The sequence below is a fragment of the Micrasema longulum genome, unplaced genomic scaffold (genome assembly GCF_059751315.1).
Source record: "Micrasema longulum isolate JH-2025_06_02 unplaced genomic scaffold, ASM5975131v1 h1tg000554l, whole genome shotgun sequence".
In the NCBI taxonomy this organism is placed as follows: domain Eukaryota; kingdom Metazoa; phylum Arthropoda; class Insecta; order Trichoptera; family Brachycentridae; genus Micrasema; species Micrasema longulum.
The window spans coordinates 525,220-552,244 of record NW_028277750.1 but is presented as its reverse complement, the minus strand read 5'-3'; the positions used below and the strand labels follow the sequence as shown (position 1 = coordinate 552,244).

General features: G+C 35.0%; 1 protein-coding gene across 1 annotated transcript in view; it reads right to left on the bottom strand.

Annotated features, from left to right (window-relative positions):
• The window catches only part of LOC148280669 (uncharacterized), a 161,404-nt gene that overhangs the window by 13,885 nt on the left and 120,494 nt on the right, over nucleotides 1–27,025 (bottom strand). The window contains exons 36-46 of the mRNA XM_088228025.1: nucleotides 26,668–26,883; nucleotides 24,922–25,209; nucleotides 24,614–24,751; nucleotides 22,603–23,587; nucleotides 21,751–21,930; nucleotides 20,740–20,857; nucleotides 20,379–20,569; nucleotides 19,001–19,137; nucleotides 15,852–17,541; nucleotides 12,521–12,634; nucleotides 6,750–6,845 (exon numbers count right to left, since the gene is read on the bottom strand). Coding sequence (XP_088084151.1) covers nucleotides 6,750–6,845; nucleotides 12,521–12,634; nucleotides 15,852–17,541; nucleotides 19,001–19,137; nucleotides 20,379–20,569; nucleotides 20,740–20,857; nucleotides 21,751–21,930; nucleotides 22,603–23,587; nucleotides 24,614–24,751; nucleotides 24,922–25,209; nucleotides 26,668–26,883 — 4,153 coding nt within the window. The remainder of the gene's footprint in view (nucleotides 1–6,749; nucleotides 6,846–12,520; nucleotides 12,635–15,851; nucleotides 17,542–19,000; nucleotides 19,138–20,378; nucleotides 20,570–20,739; nucleotides 20,858–21,750; nucleotides 21,931–22,602; nucleotides 23,588–24,613; nucleotides 24,752–24,921; nucleotides 25,210–26,667; nucleotides 26,884–27,025) is intronic.

Sequence of the window (27,025 nt, the reverse complement as noted above, 5' to 3'; positions counted from 1 at the left end):
ACAGCGAAGGAACGGCCAAAAATATTTACAATGCAAATGTTGATGGATGCAGAAACGGAGGAAGACCGAGAAATACACGGCATGACCAAATTTAACAAAAACTTGAAGATGCAAATGTTAAAAGTCGGAATAATTGGCGCGCGTGCATAAGAAGATGTATGAATGTAAAGGAAGCGAGGTATGTATGCAAAGACAGAGTGATATGGCGTTCTATCCTCTCTGCTTACCCCTACGGGTAAACGGCGTGATGGTTTGTTGTTGTTGTTGTAGCAAAAAAACAACATTTTGACACATTACATTAGGTTGCATTAAATTTCTTGGGTTCGTCGCGCGTCGTTGTAAACATCGTTACATTTCGTAGTGCATTTCCTCATCCAGTGCCCAAAATTCAAGAACATTTACATCGTATCAATGGTAGGTCCATATCATTGTTCCTTTCCTTTTTTCAAATATTTCCAACCTTTTACAAAACTGAATGAAATTAATTTTTTTCGCTACAGTCCGCTTTTCGTTAACAGCCGGGAAGCTATAGAAATGTCGGAACATCAGTGGGAGAAGTGCATATAAGTCCAGGGGAACAAAATAATAAAAAAGATATAATTTTATTTCTCGTCCACTTCAAAATAGGCCAGGTGGAGCGTATCAATTAACGTTCGAATATTGATAACAGTGACCGTAAAAATCTACGCACATTAGAGTGGGCTGATGTTGTATGAAGTTTTTTTTTATTTTTTAGACACTTTAAGTGAAAGGGATTTTAAAGTTGTATTTTGGATTACATTGAACGTTAAAAAATATTCCATACTTCTTTTGGCCCTAACCGAGGTTTGAAGTTTATAAATGTCTGAATATTTCGTTAATTATATATAATTATTTTTATTAGTAAAGATATAACTTAATCACATTACAAATTCGAACACATTTTAAAACTACCGAAATGCAAAAAGTTTGCACTCCGCGGAACTGATTCCGTTGAGCGCCTGGCTAATATTGGTTAATATTGACGAAAACAATGGCTCGTTTAAACATTGCTTTTATTACAAAACAATGTGCAACTCACCCCCTTAGATGCTTATTTAAAAAGGTTTAATGTACATTATAAAATTTAATTGGACTGATTTTTTTACTTAAATACGAAATGACAGCCGGTTTTCGTATTTAATTTAATTTAATTTACATTTTCGAAAACTTCAAGCTTTGGTTAAGGGCCAAAAGTAGTATAATTTTTTTTTGTTGATATTTTTTGCATTCCAAGTAATCCAAAAAGCAATTTTTAAGACCCTTTTCATTTCAAATTTCGGAAAAAAAATTATCGGCTCACCCTAACGCACATATCTACGGCTTCACAAGTTGGAGAGCCATATTATAATCATTAAATACGGCTAAAAGACTTATGAAAGCATTATTTTTTAACCTGTTTTTTTGGTACTTATTTACAAATAAAACATTTAAAAATATTATTGTACACCTTTTAATTATTTAACATCAATCTATTTTTAAAATTAGCGATAATGTTGAGAATGTACCTAATATTTGCTGTTTTGTTATATGAATATAAAAAAATAAATAAACTTGGTAGCAAACCATCATGTCTGTAAAATAATTGAATGCATTCGATTAATACATTTATTTGGATGAAAATAATCGAATACATTAGATTACTTCATTCATTCGAATGAAAATAATGAAATACATTTGATTACCTTATTCATTCGAATAAAAATAATCGTATGTATTTGATTAATAAATTCATTCGAATGAAAGTCCGAATGGAATGAATTAGTAATGAATTGAATGAGAATGATTCATTCGATTATTTAATTCATTCAATTATTAATCATTCGATTAGTAAATTTATTCGATTATTTTGGTCTCTAATAATGTCCTTACTGTAAGGGTAAGCAGAGAGAATATAATAAAACGCGAAATTACTTTAACTCTGTACAAAAATGTTATTTCTTCCGATTACATCCGATTACCAATGAGAACAAACGTACGAACAAACCCGCCACCGCGTGCCGCGCCGTCGTTAGATATTTTATGCACCACGGTCCCACATCTCGCCTTATATTTTACAAAAAATCTACAAATAAAACCGATGTGCGTCGAACTCAAAGGATTTCTCCTGACAAATAAATTAATTTGGCGGCCTCCGTGGTGTAGTGGTCAAGACGCTTGACTCACAGACGGAAGGTTCCAAGTTCGATTCCCGGTGAAAACACAAAAATTAAATGTGATTTTTCTCAAGCCTGGGTGTTCTGTGATGTAATTCACCACTGTAATAAGGTCTCCAGGCCTGCTGTAGTGCAAAAAAAATAAAAAAATATTTCATCATCATCGTCATCATTCCATGTCCGATCCCTATTTGGAGCACATGGTGTCCACAAAGAGCCTCCAGGCATCTCCCGTTGCACTGAACTTCCACATTCTAATTCCGTAAGAAGCAAACTGTCATATCATCATGTCGGTTTTATATTTTTGTGCAGCTACTATGGTACTCTGTATCCAGTGAATGAGGATACAGTTCTGCATGTGAAATAGAGCTGAAACCCTGGACGAGTGTTTTCGGCTCAATGGCTGCTCTCAGGTAAAAAAAATCCAATGGAGACAAGTCCACCTTGTTGTGAAGTGGTTAATGCATACCCTACGCTGTTGAGGTCCTGGGTTCGATTCCTGGTAGGCAATTCCATTGTTCATGTAACAGGTGATCGAACTACGCTGCATTTGGTATATCGATGCAGTGCCCTATGCACTACTGGGTTTATAAAGTGAGATGATGATAATGACGACTACGGTTCCAATGTGCACTGTGGTGTTAGCTTCCGATAGCATGTGTCCTATCAGCAGTATGGTTTTACATTTTTGTGCAACTACTATGGTGACGGTGTATAGTGGGATTTGCATGTTAGTTTAATTGGTATCCTGATGAAGAGATGGGTACGTCTCAAAACCGGTAGACATAGAAATGTAATATTCACTAAAATTTATTGGAATATTTGACTACAAAGCTAAGGTGTTACCTTCTAATAGCATGTGTCCTATCACCACGTTGTTTTTCTATTTTCGTGCATCTACTACGGTGAAGGTGTTCAGTGGAATTTTCATGTTATTGTAGTAGGCGTCCTGATGAAGAGACGGGTACGTCTCAAATTCGGTAGACACAGAAAAGCCAGTAATTCTTAAGAATTACAACAAAAAAAATATGTCGACATTACTATTCTTTTTAAAGCCGAAAAAAATGTGTGAAAACAAAAAAATTAACATTCAAGTGGAAATAACAGGCATTTGCGCGTTATAAACTGAAAGAAGTGAAATCTATTGTAATGTGTCTTATAGCGTTCTATCCTCTCCGCCGACTCCTACAGAGAAACGGCACAATGGTCGGTTCATAATATTAATGATTAAATTTTTAATTAAAATCCAAATGGTCTTACATTTAGCGTACATATTTTTTACAGAAGCATACAATACGCATACACTGGAACCTCGTTTTACGGGTTTTTTTTACATGGTTTTAAAATAAAACGGTCCATTTTTTTAAAAACATAATTTTACAATGTATAATAGGAATATGATTATATTAGAATTCCCTGCGTTGCTGTTTTACTTACTGTTCCGGACGCGCAAAAGGTGAAAATTCTAGCTAAGGTCCCCGGTATCAGTAAGCTAAGTGCTGAATCCCCAATAAACACAAATGTTCGCTTTCGGGTCTGGCCTTAGCGATACCGGGGAGACATAGAGCAGAATTAGCGAAATATGCGTAAATGTTATGGATTGTATAAATGTGTTTTTTCTTATGTTGCGGTCCTCAGAAGGACCGCGATACTTTGTATGTCATATTGAATATACTGTCTATGTGTTGCGCGCGTCGCGGCTATCGGTGAAATAGTCTGTACGGGTGGAGCGCGCCGCTTTTTACGAGACTTGCGGGCTACAGGGTACCTTGAGTGGTGGGGGTACATCAATTGGATAAATGGACCCTGCGAAATCCTTGGCAACAAAAAGGCGGAAGAAAAGATTCGGAAGGCTACGCTTAAGAAGACAGCCCCCGATTCTGCCAATTTACCGCTCAGCTATGCCAAAAGGAAAATAAGAAGCAGGACCCTTCAACTCTGAAATGACCGTTTTTTTACTGAAACTACCGGACAAATTACTAAAATGTTTTCCCTACCATTTACCATGCCTTTGATTTCAAGAGAATGCTCTAAGCCAGTTTTGAGCTAACCCAAATCCTCACGGGTCACCGTGGGTTTATAAGCTATCTGCATCGCTTCAAGATCTCCGAGATCGACAGCTGCCCATGTGATGATGAAACACCTAAAGATGTTCCTCACCTGTTTATGCATAGCCCTTTCTTCGGCTGTTAGAGACAACAGCTGGAGGCGCGATGCTGAAGTTTGGGCAAAGACCTAGGCGACATCGGATCGGTGATACTTCATAAAGAACTCACACGAGAGGTAATATCTTACATGGTCAAGTAAATGCAAGACATTGGTAAAATAATGCCGAACACTCTTCAAATGCAACGGAAGGCCTGTTGACTGTCAACAGACCGGATTCTTTTGAAGACGTTCAAGTGGTTTCCTCTTCACAGGAGCAAATGCTGAGAAGTTTTTGATTGACCCATTATAGAACATGTCTCCTGATCCCAACACTAAGGCAGAAAATAGAAGCTTCTAAAAGCAGAAAAATTCCACTTTAAGAAATATAATCATTGTACATATGTGGTGTTATTCCTGTTACGGCTAGCTCCGCCGACTCAGACGCGGGATGAACGCAGACGAAAAAATCAATTGAGTTCCAGTCTTTGAACAGCGAACAAGTGTTTTATTTCGTATCTCGCCCTGTGTACTCCCGCTTTCCGCTTCGCTCCGCCATGCCAACCGACTGCCTCTGCCTCTCTAGACCACTTGCACCGGGTGGTACGAGTAAGTCCTTTTCAGGGCTATTGAGATTGAGGTGGTTTGACTGCGGCAGACGCGGGTGACGAACCAGCTAGTCCTGGTAACGCGTACGTTACAAGAAAGTGATGGTAAATAATCGTTGTTACGATTTTAAAAATTATTTTAATATGTCATATTTAAGAAAAAAGATACAATACAATAAACAGTAAACAATAGAATATTTTTGAAAACCCGAGTTGTTTTTTTTTACAAGGAAACCTACCCGGCTGGAATGTATACCCGTGTAAAAAAGGTTCTAGTGTATTTATAAACGGACTTGTCGTACTTAGATATACAAATTACAAAAATATATTTGGCAACGTGAAATGAATGCATGCATTTATTGAAATGAATTTGTAAATATAAATATACAAAGTAAAAAATAATTTAACAAGGTGAGTAATGAGAAAATCATGTAATTTTTTGTAATTAATATTTACATAATACATGTTATATCCAGAAAGTTCCGTTTGTGTTTCTTGGCATCGTAGCGCTGCAAACGCAGTTTCGCGCGTGCCTCATAATAACTCTGATCTATTGATGAGTTGACGCCATTATGAGTTTTCTAACTGTTGTGGTGCGTACGCTACGTGCTGTTGTACGCTTCGTGGTGCTTGTTTGAAATGCCGTATTAAATTGAAAATTCTTGCCGCTGGCAATTGTTTCCTTAATGCGAAGAACATTTCTACATTCACCAAGAGATCTGTTTGTTGTACGGGGAACATGTGATAAGTGATTCAATGGTAAGGCGGTGGAGTACAGTGAAGGTCGTTATTTACACGACGATAAACTAAGTGGGTGGCCCCTTTTATGAAGAGGTAATACAAAAGCTTGTGCTGGGCTATGGCAGGTGCCTACAAAATGATGGGATATATGTAGAACAATAGTTAAAGGTCCAAAAAAATTTTCACTTTATTTTTTTTATGGAAAGCCAAAAGTTTAAATATAAAAATACATCAACGTAAAAGCAACCCTATTCCCTTATCCAAAATACAGTTTTTTTGCAAAGCACGGGCAATGCATACGACATCTTCAGCCTATCAATTTAGTTGCACTCCTTCAGGCAAAATGTGCCGCAAGCAAAAAACATCTTTATTTTTATGAAATTAACGTTGAATTTGGAGTACATTTATATTGGTTAGGCGGAAAGTGAACGAGCCTCAAGTTACAATGTGAGTGAGTTTTGACCTCGGGGGACTGTTTTGACGATAATTTATTCAAACGATGAGTCTGAATATGTACTTGTTTTCTTTAATCTACGAAACGGAACCTAACTTTCTGGATATACCTCGTATTATATTATTTCTGTGTCCGAGCTGATGGAGAATAAAGTTCGGAGTGTGAAATAGAACCAGTACCGTGGACGACTGGTTTCGTCTCGATAGCTACTCTAAAGTAAAAACGCTGGAAACGAAATCGAATGGAGATAAATCCGCCTCGTAGTGTAGTGGTTGACGCATTTGCCTACCATGCTTGAGGTCCTAGGTTTGATTTCTGCAAGGTGGACGTGAAAAATTAATAATATTTATGTTTGAAAAATGACGATCTCTGCTTTCAGGACAAAAAAAGCGGTAGCAAAAAGACTATTCATTTTAAGATCAATGTGCACAGTCATCTAAGTTTCAGGTTCTATTTCACATATCGAACGGTTTTCTTTAAAACATTTTGGAAACATGTCTCTTTATTCACCCATTTAAATATGAAAAACAAAAAGATAAAAATGTAAAATTCAAAAACAATTCATGTGGAGTTGATTTGTAAATGTAGAAGCGTTTGTCTAGTACATAGTAATCTATAAAGGCGTACCATTTTGCAATAGCTCTGTGTCCACGTCTCTTGAAAGACGAGCGTCCTTTGGGGAGAGTTTACTAGCGCTGGCCAATTCTACTGTGGGTTCAGGACCTACCAGGGGTTCAAATAAGCGATTATGCACAGCTTACCATTATATTTGACTTTCAAAAATGTTTTACAGTGGGAATATAAAATAAATAATTGTTATTTATTTTAAATCACCGCCACCATTTATATCTTCCTACTAAGTGCGTCCAGCGCCCAGCCCGTTCTCAGTGAACGATGAAACTAGCCGCTTATTTACTATTTACTTAGCTTATTCTCCATACAAAAAAGCACACTGCTTTTTACATCTTTAACCCAGTCAGGTTTTTTAGTACTAAAACAAGCCTGCAGATTACAAATATCATTTGAAGATTCTTTATTTGTGGGATGTGAACTTCTAGATGTAGGTTCTGCAGTGCAGATGAGGAAACAAACACTTATACACATTATTCCTATAGAACAAACCTTTTGAACTTTTCAAAGATGGTGAATGGTAATTATATTTATTTATTCATGCATTTCATTTAAACTTTCTACTGAATATGCTGTATAATTTTTAGGTTATTTTTTAAATATAAATCTTGTATAATTTTTGGTGTAATTTTTTTTTTTTTATAAATCTTGTTTTTAATATTCATGTTTTTGAAAAAAAAAATACTAAGCCAAATATGTTAATATAATAAATATTTGTAAAAGGCAGATTTGCCGTTTATGTTAATAAAATAAAATAAAAATAAAATAAAATATGTGAATGTGATGCTTTACATCATAAAAGACTTATCCTCATCTTATCTTGTCTTATCCTCGGGGGACCACTGGTTAAACCTGAGGATGTTAAAGAGCTCGCCCCTTACCTAATAGCCCGATTCCTTACGGATCTGGACTTAGAGGGGGAGATTTAGCGAAATAAGAACTCTTGCCTTCCACACAATATCCAGGCTCTTTAATAAGTAAAAAAACAAATAATTAATTCAGATGTACGCAACTTTTTTCAAACTTTGTTACTTTTGTGATGTTTGCCTTTTAAAGAACATAATTTTAAGCTTCTATTTTTAAGGATGGTGACTTTTGCCTGAACGGCGACGATATTATTGTCATTTTCGGATAAAAACATTATGACTTATAAGTCAAGTACAAAGATTTTTTTATGACAAGGTGGGACTTGGATCTAAACAAACAATATGTAAAAATTAATAATGAAATAAAAAAATATTTGCTTTAAAAAATATGAGGAAAAAATATACATAGTAAATATAATAATATTCAGTAAAAATGTGGATATTCCACTATTCACTACATCAATGCAAGTTAGTGGGAGATCTTTGAAATGTGGCATCATATTTGTATACAAGCTAATAAAATAAAACAAAATGTCAACAGACTATTGAATCGACAGAATCACCTAACGGTTTTAGCCATGATTGAGGAACTTCAGCCCTACGGGAAATTGGAGACATTTTTTTTTGTTCATGCGCGGTAAAAATTGGGGCATCAAATTGTGCGGTAAAGTTTTTTAAAAATGTACAAAAACAATAATAAAAAATAAGCCCAACTGACTCCAAAAATAGCAATACCCTTAAAACTCTCTTCTGTTCCCTAGTTCGTCCGCACCTATAGTTATATCTTTGATCTTCGCAAATTTGACCACATAACCGAGTATCGCACGCAACTACACTGGCTAAGTATCAGGCATAGAAGAAACATTCACATTATATCACTTCTTCACAATATTTTAAATAATCCCACTTCGCCTGTTTATCCGAGAGAGCTCTTCCAACCTCTTTCACAACACGGACTATCTCTTAGTTCTAGTAACGAGAGAACCCTTTTAATACCCTGTCATCGCTCTAATTTTCTTGCCTCCTCTTTCACAGTAGTAGCCGCTCGATTGTGGAATAATCTACCCACTAACGTTATTTACATTTAAGTCAAGATTGAAATGTCACTATCTAAATATTTAAATTGTTCCTTTATCCTTCTTCTTTCCTTCCCATCCCCTCTCCTCTCTTCATGGTATAGTGTTAATTTTTTAAATATTTTTTTATTTTGTTAATCTTTGTTTTTAATTTTGGTATAACATTGTAAGATTCAATACGTCCATGTATTTGTAATTTTCTCAAACTGAACGGCTTGGGTAGGTAGGGAAAAATTGCCTTAAGGCAATATGCCCGCTGTTATATGTATATATATTGTATATGTATATAAAGTGTTAAATAAATAAACGTAGGTATGCAGAAAGCATCAGTAGGGTCGCAGTCAATCACATCTTGCTGAAGGGTGTGATTCTAATAAATGCTGCAAATGCCCAGTTGCATTCCACCGGCAACACAACTGACTTGTTTTCTTTTTATTTATTTATTTAACTTTTTGTACACAATGTTATTTGTACATTGGCGGGCTTATTGCCAAATGGCAATTTCTTCCAACCAACCAATAAAATAAAAGTTTTATTTTTATAATTCAAGTTACAGAACATATTCAATAAATAAAAAAAAAGATTAAAAAATTTAAAATATATAAAAATAGAAATAAACGTATTTGTTTATAAATTACCTTAAATCAAAACTATTACTCAATGGGAAAAAGGAAAAAAGAGGAAAGAGGAAAAAGGAAAGGAGGAGAAATTAAGATTAACTTGTCGTTAAATTATTCTCACAATAGGGCTACTTACGCTTTAAAGATAGAAAATCTCCATCTTAGAACAGGCTGTGCCATGTTAGATGGAGACTATCATAAACAGAGAACACTCCGTTTTCATTTTACATTAATTGGTTTTATATAGATGTTATTAAGTAAGTATATTATTTTTTGCAATAAATTTATAAAATAAAAAATAAATAAAAAAATGTCATATCATTTCATTGATGCAGCGATTCTTTTTTTAGAGTACACATCTAAGGGCCTTACTTAATAGATTTCATTATACCAGGTTTACATTAAGAAATAACTGAATCCGGCTTAACTATTTATAACCGGTATAAAAAAAAGCTTACTCATAAAAATATTTATTACCTGCAATATTAATTCACAGGTTATTTCATGCATCATTTTTTTAAACAGTCAACGCTGTATGCCCAAAATCACTCGCAAACGAGTGGAGGCGTGTATAAAAAATAAAATAAAAAAACGCTGATATGTGCGCGTGCGTAGTAACTTTTATAACAACAACAAACAAATGTCTAAGTCAAATCGAGACTACTGTCAGTGTAATGGAGAACATGGAGAAAATTGTTAGAAAAAGACATCAAAATTAGGAAGAAGAGAAGTTAAAAACGAATCCTATAGTTTATTCGTGTTTCTTTTTTTACCACAATTAATTGAAACACATACAAATGCGCCTGAACTACTGAGCTCAATAAAATTGAATATCCCAACTAGAAACCTCAGACAAAACTTACTCTTTCATACCGATAACCATAGAACTAACTATTATTTTTATGTCCAGAATTCTTAGGTCTGCCAACAAACATACCAGTCTTGATTTCTTTGATAACAAGTTGTCTTCTTTCAAACGATCACTGAATCAAATTCAATTATAAACACCTCTCTCCCGCTCCCACTCCCACCAAGTCTACTAAATACCATTGTGTCTTTCTACTTTCTTTTATAATAATTTTCTATGTATGAATATGTCCTTAAAAATGCCCATTGGGCGCATATATAAATAAATGAATTCAGCGGACAAATCGGAATATATAACCTATAGTTTATTCGTGTTTCTATTTTTATCAAATTTCAGATATTATTAAAACAAATTATTAAATATCACGTGAATCGCATTGAAAAGGTCGCAGGACTTCAAAATTGTTTAAAATTGAAAAAAAATCTGATATACTATCCATTTTGACTACCTAAAAGTATGACGTTTGACGGACGCGTGCTTATTCCAGCGTTATACCACATTATGTGCAGGGATAAGTTTCTATGGTCGCTATCTCAGATTTAAACCGAGTTTAACTCTATGCGAGGTTTATAAGTAATACGTTTTGCTATACCATTATTATTCTACCACTATCCCCAAGCTTAACGTTATACCCGATTTATAAGTAAGGCCCTAAATGTATAAACTTGCCATTAAAGCGAATGGTGTTTGGTGCGATTTTCTAAAGTCTGTTCATTATTACAAGAATTTCCAAATAAACAAACCAGCCGCGTGATACCCGACGGAAAATAGCCTATTTCACACATATCATCTTAATCTAAACTGCACGGTAAAATTATAGTGGATTGACATTTATTAGATTCGCTTGTACCTATTTAAATTTGATGATATTAACATTTCCCTTTTTATTATAAAACTCCGTAGTTAATGATGTTAGTAAAAATATCAATAAAAACGCCTTGGTAATATATTATTTTTAAAAATGAGAAATATTAATATTTTTACAATGTACCCAAATATTTCAATTTTGGTGACCATTTTCAACGAGTTGTAAATAGCTCACTATTATCAACAATATTTTGAGTTTGTCCAAATTTTTCTAGACAAGAACTGTACCTAACTCCCTAGGGAGCTTTTAATATTGATATATTGCAACAGAGATTAAGAACATTTTAGAGAAGGTAATATAAAAGTCTAGGCTTTTACAATGCTTATGACCTCTCATTGGCTGGTTTAAGTGGTCACTTTACACACATGGAACATTACACACGTGGAACATTCACCATTCTGCCCATATTTGAACATCTATATTTTTCAATTCTTTCATTTGTTGATTTTTGTGAAGTTAAAGAGCTGAAACCTTTATTTATGCGGGTGAGATTCATCTATTTGAATTATTTCACCTACATACTAGGCAACGCCTGAAAGTCAATTTCTATACTTTTCCATGAATAAGGTGGATTTATCAGCAATATTTTGAGTTTGTCTAAATTTTTGTAGACATGGACTGGATTACAAGCCTAGAATGCCTAGTACGTAGGTGAAATAATTCAATTAGATGAATCTCACCCGCATAAATAAAGGTTTTCAGCTCTTTCACATTGCAAACATCAACAGATGAAAGAATTGAAGGAATATAGATGTTCAAATATGGACAGAATAGTGAATGTTACACAGTGCGTAAAGTGGCCACTTAAACCAGCCAGTGACATGTCATAAGTCCTGTAGATGCCTAGACTTCCATATTAGCTCATTATTAGAAAATGGTAATCATGTCGGGGTAGAGTGTGGTTCGAACCTCGTACCTCTGATCCGCGAGTCCGCAACACTAGCCACGGGACCACAACCCGATTCAAATAATATAGAGACACTTGACAAAAGAGATTTGAATGATAATTTTATCAAATTAATAATTTAAATTGGAGATTGGTCGGTATTATAGTGAACTGTTTATAGCGTTTGCCAGGAATTAAATAAGTAAATAATTAGAATCGCGTTGTGGTCCTGTGGCTAGTGTCTCGGATTTACGGACCAAAGGTCCGTGGTTCGAATCCTACTCTACCCCAACTTGATTCCCATTTTCTAATAGTGAGTTATTTACAACTTGATGAAAATGGCCCTCAAAATGAAATATTTGGGTAAATCATAAGATCGCAAATATTTCTTTTTATAAAAAAAATATTGAAAAAAAAATTGTAGAACAAAAATATCGATCCACTGTATTGTGTTTTATCACGCCGTGAAGATTTTTGCCGTGGTGTGAAATGGGCCAATCATGCGATATCACGCAGTGGGCTCGTGGTTTGCACTTGCACAGCGGTCCAGTCTCCGTGAATGTACGGTATGTGGTTGTCTGTACCTTTAGCTTGCTGTCCCGGAACGTCGATCTGAGCTGTGGCCGCCGCAGCTCTCTCCCTCTGGTTGAGGTCGACCGGGGAAGGGGGGGGTGTCTTGGAGAATTTCAAGGACAGTTCTGGAAAAGATAAATGTCATTTAAGGACACGAACAGGCCCGCCGCCGTCGCACTTACACAGTTCCACATCCCGCATTACATTTTTTCAAAACAGTTCAAACCGACGCCGACGTGCGTCCAGCTTTAATTATTACTCCGAACTGACAAAAAAAAAAAAAAAAATTATGAACCTCTTTATTCATTTTTACAACTGACTTGTTTTGACAACTACGCGTTGCTCTCTTCGGGGTTATTTAACAACTAAACATACATAATAAGATTTGTTAACAGAACAACAAGAGAGTTTAAGTCTGTTGATGCATTAAATTTATTATACATGATCCTAGTAAGAAGCCAGTTAGAATATGGGTCCTCAGTTTGGTCTCCTCATCATGTTACCCATGTAAACAGTGTGGAGAAGGTCCAACACAAGTTTTTCAGATTTATGAATTTCTAATAAAACATTCCAATTTAAGAACTTAACTATAAATGTTTAATGAAGCAGTTTAAATTAATATGTATTAGTGATAGAAGGGAAATTCCAGATTAAGTGCTGCTTTTCAAGTTATTCAATAATGTTCTTGACAGTCCCGAACTTTTAAATTGTGTGAATTTTTATGTGAGACAGCGTGGGACGTACAAAATACTTCTTTTGCTGGAGATTTGCATAGTTCAAACTAGGCTAAATACTCACCTATTCCACGGTTCCACGTGTTAGCAAAAAAACATGGAAACATAGATTCATTTAATTTATCTTTATACAAATTAAAATCATTACTCTTTAATCACTTCTTTTCTAAATTATAAAAATGTTCTAAGTGTTATACTTGTTTTACTGTTTATGCTATGATACATCGCCTCTGTTACTTCAATACTTTTTATATTGAAACCCTTTATTTTTTGTTAATTTGCTGCATACCTATGTTATAATTTCTTATTTAATTTTTCTTTATTATTTCCTAATTTTCTGTTGATTTTATTTCATGTATCTACATTTTTTATACTGTGTTCAGGTGTTTTGTTTCATTGTAATTGTTTTAATAATAATAATATTTGACTGATTTAAATAGCGCCATTTTTGTAAAAAATCACCTCAGGGGCGCTGTACAATTGTACACCTAAACTTACATTCTAACTAAACTAAAGTTACATATTATATTTTTAGATTTAAAATTGAGGGTATGATAGTCTAAAGAAGTGGGATTTTAGTTGGGATCTCAACTGACTGGGACTGTCGATGATTCGTATGTTTGAAGGCAATTGGTTAAGGCAGAGGGGCCGGCAACGGCAAAAGCACGATCTCTAAATCTAGTGTTTGGGGAGTGCCGGATTTCGACAAGTTTTCCTCTTCCTGAATCAAATGCTGACCTAAGGTAGATTTTCTTTGACATGTATTTTCCCTAATACAAAGGTCCGATAGGTTTTTTAGAGCCATTTCATGAAGGGATTTAAATACTGTCCAGCAAAGCTTGTATTTTATTATCTCTGGGCTTTTTAACCTGTGCAAATATCAAAGATATTGTGAGATGTGAGAATATATTTTTACTCCCGTAATAAGCCTTGCTGCTGCATTAAAAACAGATTAAAGTTTATTAGTTTGATATTTTGTGAGATTTGCGTATATTCCATTACAGTAATCTAGACGGGAAACGATAAGCATTTACAAGAGCTTTAGTTGCGTCTATAGGAATATTTTTCCGCACGAATTTGATCCGTCGGAGATGGAAGAAACCAGCACTTACTGTTTTATTGACCTGAGAATGAAGAGAAAGATCTGAATCTAAAAAAACACGCAGTACTTTAACATTTATCCTAGGGGTAAGATCACAACCTGTGATTGAAATTGGTGATCGGTCTAAAAGGCGTTTGTCAAAGGCGTAAGCCGTCGAAGTAAATAAATAATGTGTCGCTATAAACTGTGTCTCTGTCGCTAATAAATGTATGTACAAAGTTATTAATAAATAAATAACATTTAAAAGAAACAGTTAAAAAGTATCCTTTCATACTACCTTCCATAACTCATTACACAAATACAAGAGTTACTAGATACTCCACCCTGATGCTGCAAAAACAACTCACTATTACTTAGTTAAAGTGTACAATCTACTTCCATTGTCCGTAAGGACAATTAGTAAGTACTCTCAATATAAAATTGCTATAAAGAAATGGATAGTAGAGGTGGGTTGCGCGCGGATCGATGAGTGGATCAAGCCAAATAGGTAAAAAATTGTTTCCTGATTATGTTATTTTTATGAATTTATTGCGTTTTTTATGATTATTTTAGTTTATTTTGCTTATTAAGTTTACAATGATAATTAGGTTAATTAGTTTAAATACGTTTTTATTTTCTGATTATGTCAACTATGTCAAATAACTAATTTAAGACATGTTTCATTATGCTTATTGTGAAATGTTTCCCTCGGCACGGGACACCTCATTGAGGGAACATTTTTCTGTATAAAAAAATAATACAAAATTGTAAAAGTATTAATAAATAAAATCAAAAATAAATTATTTTTATTGGATTTATTTCTACTTTTTAATTTATTTATATGTATATATTTCCATACAGTCCACTTAACTCTAATTCCCTCTATTATCAGTGTACAATGCCTGAAAGGCATTGAGCTGACCAAACATACGCATTAAACAACAACCTCGTGTCTTCTGTCAATCTCAAACTGGGTTAGGAGCTCCAACCCTCAGCAATGAATTCTTACAAATTCAATGAATTATTTTCATCTCTAATTAAAACAAATGTTCATAATAATAATATTCGGGAATAATATATTGATAGAGCAACATCTGGCCAGTAGTTGGGACAGGCACAAAATCTTAGTGTATAATTTAAAGTGTTTTTACCCTTGGCACTATGCATTCCAGATGAACTAGCTGACAGACGTCTTATGCTTAGATCAGCTGCATCTACGGCGATAGGAAAAACTATTATACCTGTACGCAACTAGCGCATTAATTTGGTAAGCCCGTATTTGTGATTGCAGGCCCTACGGCAAGAATTGCTGCCCAGTAGAAATGCAAATCTGTAAGGGTGAAGTGATGTTTTGGAAAAAAAAAGCCCCAGCTGTTTGGGTTGCGGTGTGTCAGGAGAGGTGGAGGACAGCCGTAATGTGTTCACTACAAAGGGGGGGGAGGGGTGGTCACGACCCTCAGCTCAGCAGCGAGGAGAACGTCGCAAATGATGTTTAAAAAGATCTACATAAAAACACTAAGAACTTACCGTGAGTAACATGGCTGGTATCAATCCTTATTAGTGATCCGCCCGGCTGCGAAATGCCCTCCAAGAAATCCGAACATCGCCTATCTGCTCGATTAAGATCTTTCATTTCAGATAAGATTTTGTCTCTATCTTCGCTTATTTCTGGAGACATATCTGGACTGCGTGATTCTTCATATCCCCCGTCTTCTATGCCATCGTCCTTAGAAGCTTTGTCTTTACTATCTGCTGATTTATCAGTTTCTTTTGTGGACTTCTCTTCCTGCGCGCCTTTTTCTTGTTCCCGAATGATGTCCATTATTTCTGTGACTTTTTCTTCCGCCGCTCTGACAACTCTATTAACTATTTCCGTGGCTTTGACCTCTTCGAGAGTTTTGTTATCAGTCGTAGCTTCAATATCGCTGGTTTTAGAAAGCGATTCTTTCGAAGAAGATTTGGAAAGCTTATCAATTGGTAGAACAATCCCTATGGAAGCAGCAACTATCGCCCCCGTTTCTGTGATAGTTTCAGCGAGCGAACCGTGCAAATCTGTTTCTTCATCTTCTTCGTCATCTTGTCTTTTCTCTAATCCGATTGTTTCAACCATGGCTGCACTTACATCAGCTGCAAGCTCTGAGACAGCGGAATCTCTTCTTTTAATTGAAACTACTGATTCTGATGAATTTAAGCTGGCAACATCAATTTTGTGGTCGACTTCTTCGGGTTTAAATGCGATTCCCATTGTTGCAGCGACGGCTGAACTGGCATCAGAAATAATCTCGGAGACATGATGTTCAGCTACAAGTTTGACTTCTGATTTCAAACTATCAGTTTTATGATCGATTGAAGAAGCATGTTTTTCAACTGTTTCTGTCATGTCATGTTTGGCAAATGATTCTAAAGATGAGTGCATTTTAGCTATTGTTTCTTCAGCCCGGATGAGAGTCTCTTCATCTGGTTTGTAATCAATACCAATAGATGCAGCTAGTGTCATTGTCGCGTCGGAAAATAATTCCGTCAAATGTTTTGTAGATGGCTCAGGATCTTCTTGATGATCTTCTCTTTTTATTTCTTCGGATTTAACATCAATTCCAGCTGAAGCAGCCAAAGTCGAAGCAGCATCTTGAATCAACTCTGAAACGGTGTGTTCTTGTTTTGAAAGATCGAGACTCGAATGTACAAGAGCTTTACCATTTTCTGCATGAATCTTGTCTTCCTCTGGTCTGAAAGATATACCGGCGGAAGCCGCCAAAGTTGATGAAACATCTGTAATAAGTTCTGAAGTGTGAACTTCGTGTTTTGTTTCTTTGGAAACGCTTGATACCACTCTCGGTTTGCCGGGATGTTCCTCGTGCAGTATTACTTCTGTCCTGACATCGATTCCAACAGGAGCACTTACAGCTACTCCGACGTCAGAAAGTCCTTCAGAAACATGATGTTCATGTTCTATTTTATCCCCAACTTTTTTCTTAATAGAATCGAACATTTCTTGGGCACTGTCGATCTTGGATTCGAGGAGGTTCATCTTTTTTTCTAATTCCGTTGGCACTTGTGCTGTCGTGAATTTGGTTTGACTTGATTCTTGAAACGAGTGGGAGATTTGCTGAGTTGTTTCTGTTGAAGATTTGTGAACAGTTGTTGTTGTTGTAAAAGAGGATGATGTGAATCCAGTTTTTGATTGGCTATCGGCTGTGGCAGTATCCTCAAAGGTAATCTAAAAGAAAATTGAAATACATGAACCGTTTAAGGCGTATTTTATTATGTAGTTCACGCCAGTTCTTTTGTATTTGAAGGGTACACGGTCAGAACAAGCTCATTGACAAACAATCAATTTTACAGGAGACCAAAAAGAAGAATAGAAACCCGTTTATTCCCCGATTGAACGCGAACAGAAAACGCTTATTTTGTATTTTGAAGGCTTGTAATCAAACAAAATAATATATTGAGTTTTTCTACTGACATTTCTTGGTGGAACTGCATTTTAATTATAATAATAAAAATACTTTATAGTTTTATTCCACTTTTATTTATAATTATTTTCTGTCTCGACATCGACCAGTCTGACGATGTCGGTCACGACGAAACCCGGTCACTCGTAAAAAATTTATAAAATAATTATAAATAAAAGTGGAATAAAACTATAAAGTATTTTTATTATTATAAACAAAATATTTATTTTTTATATTATAAACAATTCCTCTTTCTTCTCTAACTCATATAGTGTCCATGCGGCTCGACTGTGGAATCATCTCCCATCCACCATCAGAGATGTTACTACAATATCTCTGTTTAAATCACGTCTGAAGAAACATCTCCTTTCTCTTCCTTAATCTCTCCTCCTTTCCTTTTTCCTCTTTCCGCTTTTTTCCTTTTTCCCATTGAGTTATAGTTTTGATTTAAGGTAATTTATAAACAAATACGTTTATGTCTATTTTTATATATTTTTAACTTTTTAATCTTTTTTTTTTCTATTGAATATGTTCTGTAACTTGAATTATAAAAATAAAACTTTTAGTTTATTGGTTGGTTGGAAGAAATTTCCATTTGGCAATAAGCCCGCCAATGTACAAATAACATTATGTACAAAAAGTTAAATAAATAAATAAAAAAAATAATGTTTGTAATGTAAAATCAAACACAATCTCTTGCGCAGAAGAAAATCACCTAATCAATTTTAATCAGGACTTTAAAAAAAATACAGGTGTTAAAATCTTACATACTTATAATAAAGGGTTAAAAGTAAATAATATGGAAATATTTCACACTAGAAAAGCTTTAAAAAATAATGTTCCTTTGATCAATAATCGAACAACCTTTCAATATAGCCCATTTTACGATGTTTCATTCACCCTATACATGTTAAACTCACGCCCCTCCCTTCATTCCCCCCTTCTTTTTTCAACTATTTCTCCCCAGCATGAAATATCTTCATAACCTAATTAGAGCATGTAAGGGTTGCTTATTAAAATGCATGTCGTGATGGTTTTTTATTTTTGTGCAACAACTATGCTGAAGGTGTACAGTGGGTTTTGCATGTTGGTTTAATTGGTTTCCTGGCGAAGAGACGGGTACATCTCGAAACCGGTAGACATAGAAAAGTCGGTAAGTGGTTCTGTACAAATATTTGAAAACATTTAATATATGTTTTAGTATCGGGTCAAAGATTGGCTTACGTCTCTCTCTTGAAAAAAGTCATCCGCGTCGTCAAGAGAATCTTGTTTTAGTTTGGAAGTGTCGAAGCTCGGAGCGAACCCACCCTCGACGTCCGAAGTTGGCTCAATTATTTCAAGTACCTTGGCTTGATCAAGTTCTAAAAAGAAACAAAAGTATTGTTCAATTTTATGGGATGCTTTAGACAGATTGAGTTTCTCTATTGAAATTAAATAATAATGAAAATACTTTACTAACGTTTATTCCAGTTTAATTTTATAATTTTCAATCGTCAGACTGGTGGGAGACTAAACCAATTCTCATGCTTGGACTTGTATAGCCAGGATCTGTATATATCCTTCCTAAGACTCGAAGAAATCCTTTTTATTTAGCTGTTAGCTGGCCAACACATGTATTTTAGAGATCCTTATTATTTTTTACTATGTTTTTTTTCTTTGTTATGTTTTTTACAATACGTATTTTTACTGTGTATTTTTACTGTGTTTTTAACTGTATATTTTAACTATGTTTTAAAAAAACAGGTTTTCTTTATTATGCTTTGTACTATGTTTTTTACTATATACCTATTTTTACTGTGTATTTACTTTGGTTTTTTACTTTGTTTTTGTTTTTACTTTATTTTCTTTTATTTTTATTTTATTTATTGGGGATATCAACAGTAATACATGTAATAAAAATATAACAAATAACATATACAGAGAATAAAACCAATGACAGATATCCACAGAAATACATTAAATACACGTACAATATATACTAGTGTGTTTGTGTGAGTGTAAGTGAGTGAGAGGGTGGGTGAGTGGGTGTTATATTGGAATGAGGGTGTCAAGTGTCGAAAATATAAATATATATATAAAATTTATCATGTTTTTTACTATGTTTTTTACTGTGTATTTTTGCTGAATTTTTTACCATTTATTTTGACTTTGTTTTCTTTATAATACTTTTAAAAGTGTTTTTTACATATTAAAAAAAATAATTTTTTTTACTATGTTTTTCTTATTATGAGTTTCACTATGTATTTTTAATGTGTTTTTTACCATGTATTTTTACTGTGTTTTTTTATTGATTTTTACTGTGTATTTTTAATATGTTTTTACTACGTTTTTTTTACTATGCTAAAGCATAAATGCTATGTTTTTAACAATTTTTTTACGTCTTTTTTTTAGTAAGTTTATTTTTTAAATATTTTTACTATGCTTTTTTTTCTATGTATTGATTATTATTTTTATATTTTGACTGTCTTAGAACGGGTTTATTTACCCATGCAACAATGCATAATTTTATGTGTATGATATGATAATAAATAAATAATAAGGTTCTATGTTGAATCTTCGCTTATTTTTTGAATATTTATATATTAGTAACAAAAACGTTTACCTGATTCCGATTCGGTACAAATCTTTTCTTCGACTTCATCAGGGGAAGAGTGTACCGAGTATTCTCTGGACTGCGCTGAAGTGAAAGGTATTGTCGTCGGCTTGGCTGACTTTTCTTCTTCAGTGGAAGTCTTACTTTGGGTCTTAACGTTCTCGACAGTGGCGACACGCTCAATGGAGGACTCCTTGTGTCTATTAAAAGAACGCAAAATTAATGTACCCCAACTCCATAAGACGTTTCGTCATAATTGAATACTGTCAATTTAACTGAACTAACCTACTGGTTTTTTTAAACCATAAGAAGATATAGATCAATAAACTTACTAGAATATTTCTATTTTAATATCCTGTTATTTACTCACAGTTTTTCTATAATTCCAGGCAGTCTCGGAGAGCCATTTTCTTGATCCATACAAAATGGTTCTACATCGTCAAGAGAATCGCCTCTCATGTTTCTAAGCGTCTTATCAAATGTGGGCTCTGTAAAAAAACACAATTTTGTGTATAACAGTGAGTCTCCAATAAAACTCAAACGAAGCCATCTATTTGTGTGGATTGTATGCAGAGATACCTAATACAGGAATTACTACTACTGATTTTGCCGCCTCATTTACAAATGATGCCAAAAAAATAGACCAGCAAGCAGTTCAGCGTAAAAATCAAAAATTTTGTCTGACATCTCCCAAAGATTAAATTAATTTGGATCGACATCTATGGCTATTATGTCCATAGATCGATGACACACATGCGCCAAATTATTTTACCTACACAGAACATCAACTTTTCACTCAAGTCCGCTGGGTCTAAAATGTATGTGCGTGGCGGCGGTGGGTCAGATTAGACCAAGTGTTAAAACACACATTTTGGGCATTTTTTGTAGGTCTTTAAATATAATTTTACTATAGAAATTTGTTCTAAATCAATAAAAAGACATGTGTTAATGTTTTTTGGGCGATTTTTCACGACTTTGTTAAGGAAAATTACAAATTAAAATTGCTTTTTAGACAGTTGGTTATTTTCAATACCTTGGCCTAATCGGACCTATCTCCGCTGGGCATAAGTTCATAACGAACTCGGGTGACATACCCGTGAAACGTTTTCTGGAGTACATCAACTTCATCTCCGCCATAAAGACGTGGAGAACAAAAAAACGCGACCTATAAATAGACCACCGAACGTGGTAACATGATGCGGTCCAGCCCAGTTCAGTGCAGTTCAATTCAATTATCACTGTTACTATAATAAATATTTCTTGGGTCAAATCTTGCACAAAATTTTGCACCATTTTCTGACCCAAGGAGCTTAAGTTTTACCAATCTGGAATTTTATAAGAAATCTTCTTCACCAACAAAACAGTTATAAACTCAACTCACTTTTGACCTCATGATGCTGATGATGTGGTATGCTGTCCTCTGACTCCTCAAACGTGTAGTCTCTCGAGTCAGTTAAACTAGGAGCGTCGGATGCTCGCTTTCCACTCATCAATCCGATCTGCAGTTCCACGGATCCCTCTCCAGCACTGCTGCTGCCCAGCGAAGCTCGCTTCACACCCTCTGCAACGACAGAATACAAACTTAATAAGGAAAATCTTACATCTTATAAAAAAAACGTGCGTGTGCAGACTTTCATATGAAGAAAGGCTTCAGAAAAGACATTTTCACATTTAGGCGGAATCAGAAAGTAAAGTTCAACTTTGATCCAGCTAAACGTTTTATCAATAGCAGATCTGTGGATGCGGTAAATGGTCTGATTCAAGAAATAGTTATGGCACTATTTGTTAATATATTTAAAAACAAATTGGACGTATACAGGAAGTGAAATAAATTTAGTAGAAAGACAAGATTAGTGAAAATGATTGGTTTAAATGAAAAGTCTTTATTTATATATATATATCGAATCTCGCCTAAACTCGAAAATGACTTGATAGTTACGTGAGGTTTTTTGCAAAATTTTCTAATTCACGTCGTTAAAATATGTTGTTAGAAGTATATATGTGTTTTTATCGATTTTCCAGGGTTATATTCGTCTAAAATGCAAATATTGAAAAATTCAGAGAATGTTGTTTTTTGTTAAGAAACCTCAAACACCCTAATCACTAGAGAATGCGTTAATTCGAATGATGTTTAATGAATATTTTAGTATTGTAGGACTGGCTAGAATAGCCTAGTAGCTAGGTGACAAAAGCCATAAAAAAATGATGAAAATATAACTCGATAAAAACTCACTTAATGTATCATCTAATTTAGTTGCAATTCCACTGGTTTCATGGGCGACGTCGCCTCTCATCTCCGCCAATTTAGATTCCAGCCTATCCAATGCCGAGAGATCTCCCTTCATCGTGTAAACCATTTGTTCTTCGGTGCTCTTTTCATCGTCATCATCGATCACCAAATCCGGAGACTTGGCTGCTCCGAGTAAAGTATCTGACGGCGCTTTTGCATCAGACAATTCCACCCTCGCCGGGCTATCGCTGGATATCTTGTCAGTGACGGCGTCTTCTGAAGATATTTTATCGGAAATGCCTCCGTCTGACCACTTCTTGTCGGAGATTTCTATCTCGCGGCTGCTTTCCGACGATATTTTCTCTGAAAATTCTTCCTTGTCGAAGGAAGATCCGCGTTCGTCATTGAAGTCGTCGGCTTCGGTCACGAACATCTGGAATTCGGTTGCTCTCTGCGGTATTTCAGGTGGGATCAAAACCAGATCAGAGTCTTTCAATTCTATTGATGTGTATTTGGTCATAGATATTGATTCATTTCGAACGTGTTGTTTTGGCGTCATCTTTTTGAAAATAGAATCTTGCCCCGCGTCACTTGCGTCGCTCGTCATTTTGGAGTCTTCCGAATCTTCCTTGCTTGATTTCTTTGTCTTAACGAATTCGAACTTGACGTCTGAAACACTTGGTTCTCTGTCCGAGTCGAATTTGACATCGTCTATAAGACTGGAGTCGGCTCCTTCTTCTGGCTCTGAAGATATTTTAGACATTCTGTCTTTGAAATCTTTTCCGACATGGTCGGACTTGTCCGACTTGATTGAATCGGCCTCCGAAGCACGTCTGGAGTCAGTGTCTGTGGCGTACTGTTCTGTTTCTTCTAGAGAGTCAGAATATATTCTCTTGGAGAAGAAGCAGTCTTGGACAGCTGCAGCATCTTCAGGAACGGTTTCGATGAATTGTCTCGCTTTTGCACTGATACCATGTTCATCTGGAGTCTGCAAAAATGTAATCCAAGATTATTTATATCTATTTTTTCTGTATTATAAACCCTTAGACTGCTTAAAAACGATATATCGTTGTTCTTAATCCGAGTTATAAAATTTTAACAAGATTGTTGCTGACGTCATGATACCCTCAAAGGTAAATACATTTGGGAACTGTATTTACCTTTGATACAGTCGTCCGTTAGTGATAAAAACAATTTTTAAAAACTAAAATGAATTATACGACCTGTTATTAATTAGTTTTGTACACTAATTACCTTTTTTTTTAAAACTTTTTTAAAAAAAAGGTAATTAGTGTACTAATTATCAGTTTTACAAAAAACTTTTTTTTTGAAAGAATTGAAACTATTAATTTATGTCCAATTCGTGGCATAGTGGTTTGCGCGTATACTATTATGAATAAGGTTTGATTCAATCAGGGTTTTAATTATATCTATACCTTAAAGGATAAAACACGGAAGTCACATGGAATAAAATGTTCAATAACAAGATTTTGTGAACCTTTATCTCACTTAGCAGAACGAAAATATATTTTTTCACATATTTTGGAAAAGTGTGTGTGTGTGTGCTGGTGGTTGCCAATTCAATAAATATGGCGGCGATCTTTACTAAACAAAAGATCTTGATAATAGTGGATTGTATACAATTTATTTTAAAGCACAGTGCGCTCCGTGACGACCGAAGACTTAAAGAAAAAAACGAAATTATAGCCCTTGTGCTATCTTACATACTATGCTATTAGTACCCACCAGAGTAACGAACACGCACCAAAAACAGTAAAAAATTAAATTAAGAAATATTAAACAAAAAACTTAACATATTTGATGGTTGAAAAGGCTTCAGAAAAACAAACAAAAATATTTTTTGATCTAACCAAAATTTATTATGAATTGTGATAATGCAGATACGAATGAAAATTATGGTAAAGCAGTTTTAAATGATTGCTGTTCTTGAGAAAAAAAACAATTATATGTATCCTACAGGATACATTTCCAAGAAAAGGGTCTAAATGCGTACCTTATCTTTCTTTACGGTCTTGTCTTCTAGCTCAGAAGAGCTGAATACATATTCTTGTTCCAAGAAGTTTAAGGTCTCTGTTCTCGTGTCGGTTAGAACTCTCTTTGGAGATTCTTGGACTGGTGCAGACATGACAGGCTAAAACAATGTAAAAACATATTTTGTTGTTAACATTTTCGCATGTTTTCTAATTTAAACATAAATTATTTAGATTCAGTGCTGTGGGAAATTAGACATGAAAAATGATTTTTTACACGTAATAAAAATTGAAGAATCGAATTGTACGGCAAAGTTTGTCCTTAAATTACCTTAATAACCGCTTTCTCTTCTTCCTTGGTGACTCTCTTTGACTGTTCGCTGGAGCTGAATATATATTCCTGGTCTAAGAACCTCAGAGTCTCGGCTCTTGCGTCAGCTAGGACGTTCCTCTTCGGAGAGTCGGAGACGGGCCCGGTCGCTACTGCTGCGAATCCGAGAGCAGCCGAGGTGGCGGCCACATACTGAGCCACGCCAATTTGGGTTTCTTCCATGTCGGAAAACTGTGACGCTTCATCTAACGAGTCGCTGCGGGTGGGCTTTGACTCTTTTGAGCAAGTCTGTAAAAAAAATCAATGAATATTTAATATCAAAAATAATTTTTGTACACCGCCACCTCTTTTTTTGGACATAAAGAAGCTTGTGCAAATATGTGGAAATAATTAACAAGTGTATCTACAATATCCTGTAATTTTTCTTTAAAAATACACTTTCTTCAAAAATATAAAAATGTAGTACACTTACTTTCTGAACATGCCTCGTACAAGAGAGGCAAACGAAAGAACTTAAGGTGAGTACAAAATTTCTATCCAGTTCACACCATTTTATCTGTTACCGGTTTAGAAAATCTTAAAAGTAATGAGCAAACCAAACATTTTTTAATAAAAATAAAGTAGATTACACAATAGTTACAATAAAAAAAATTGTCACAAAAAATCACGAATTGAATTTAAAAATTTAATATATGGCAACCTATTCTACGTTGATCTTTTTTAAGTACAGTATGTTCACAAAGTTTTTTTTCGTGGTATATCATACGCTATAGCGTGGAACGTATGCACTCTATAAAAAGAGGTACCTTAGTACTCATCTGCAAACATTTGAACATACAAAAAATATTATTGACGTGATAAACTGGCTTATTAAGAATCGAGTTCTAGAAACCCGCTCTCGATGCATTTTGAACAGGGTATTATTTATTGATGTCTCGTTAAAAATCCACAAAATAATTTAACTGTAGATCACAAATCCGGCTTCATTGTGTTCATACATAATTGAACACTTACCAGACGAGACATAACATGACTTGTTCTTATACCATGTTTATGTTATTCTTATCGGTCATTTAAAATTATGAATAAATACATATTTGTAAATGTACCGATCCATCTTCGTCCTACACTGTGTTAATGGCGAAAAGATCCACGAAAAGCCGGAAGATCTACCCCAAAGAATTCCAAGTTGTGCGACGAATTTACCAATCTCCACATTCTGGACATTGAGGCAGTAAAACAAAAGTTGCTTATAGAAGATTTGGTAAATAGCAGATTTAGACGTCTAGTAAAAATATGAAAAGAAATTTATTGCAACAGAAATATGACAAAGCAATCGGCAGTAGGCACATGCAATGTCTTCATGCAACAAAATAACACTAAATGTACACGATACAAATTATAAGTACGTTATCACATTTTTTAAACTCTGAAGATGGCTTCTCCAACTGTAGCCGAAATATCAAAACGAATCCGATCTCCACGAGATCACCCAAAAGAGACGATATCTATTATTAACAGTCGTAAAAATCTACGTAACTGAGTAAGAGGATGGTCTCTTATAAGATAGACAAAACAAATAAAGAAATTCTCACTGAACGCTGCCCATAACTTAGTCCAGAGTCGGGAGAATAGAGGAGTATCATACACCGAGTGCCTGACTACCTAACACCCATCAGACCATGATGCTCAGCATTGAGCAAGATGGCGAAAATGGTAAAGACAACGATAATTTAACTGAATTACCTTGGAATCAGTTTGCGAAACCATGCTTATGTCCCTATCAGTACTCGGCTCTGCCAGTTGAGAGGAGTCTGTTTTCTCTGCGCCCGAGTGTGAAGGGGACCCCTTAGGAATAGATGGCCTAGACAGATCAGAGCCCAGAGAGTCGGATCTCGCCTGCATTGTGTGGAACTGCTCTATTTTGGCCTCAACAGAGGGTAACTTGGACTCTGCGCCAATCTGGAAAAAGATTACGGGTTCAAAACAGCCCGGACATTCTTATATTTTTGTACCCATCATACTTAAATATAATTTCTCTAGAATCGCAGTGTTCATAGTAGATCCAAACTCCGATGGCTGGATGGAATGCAGCGGGATGTGG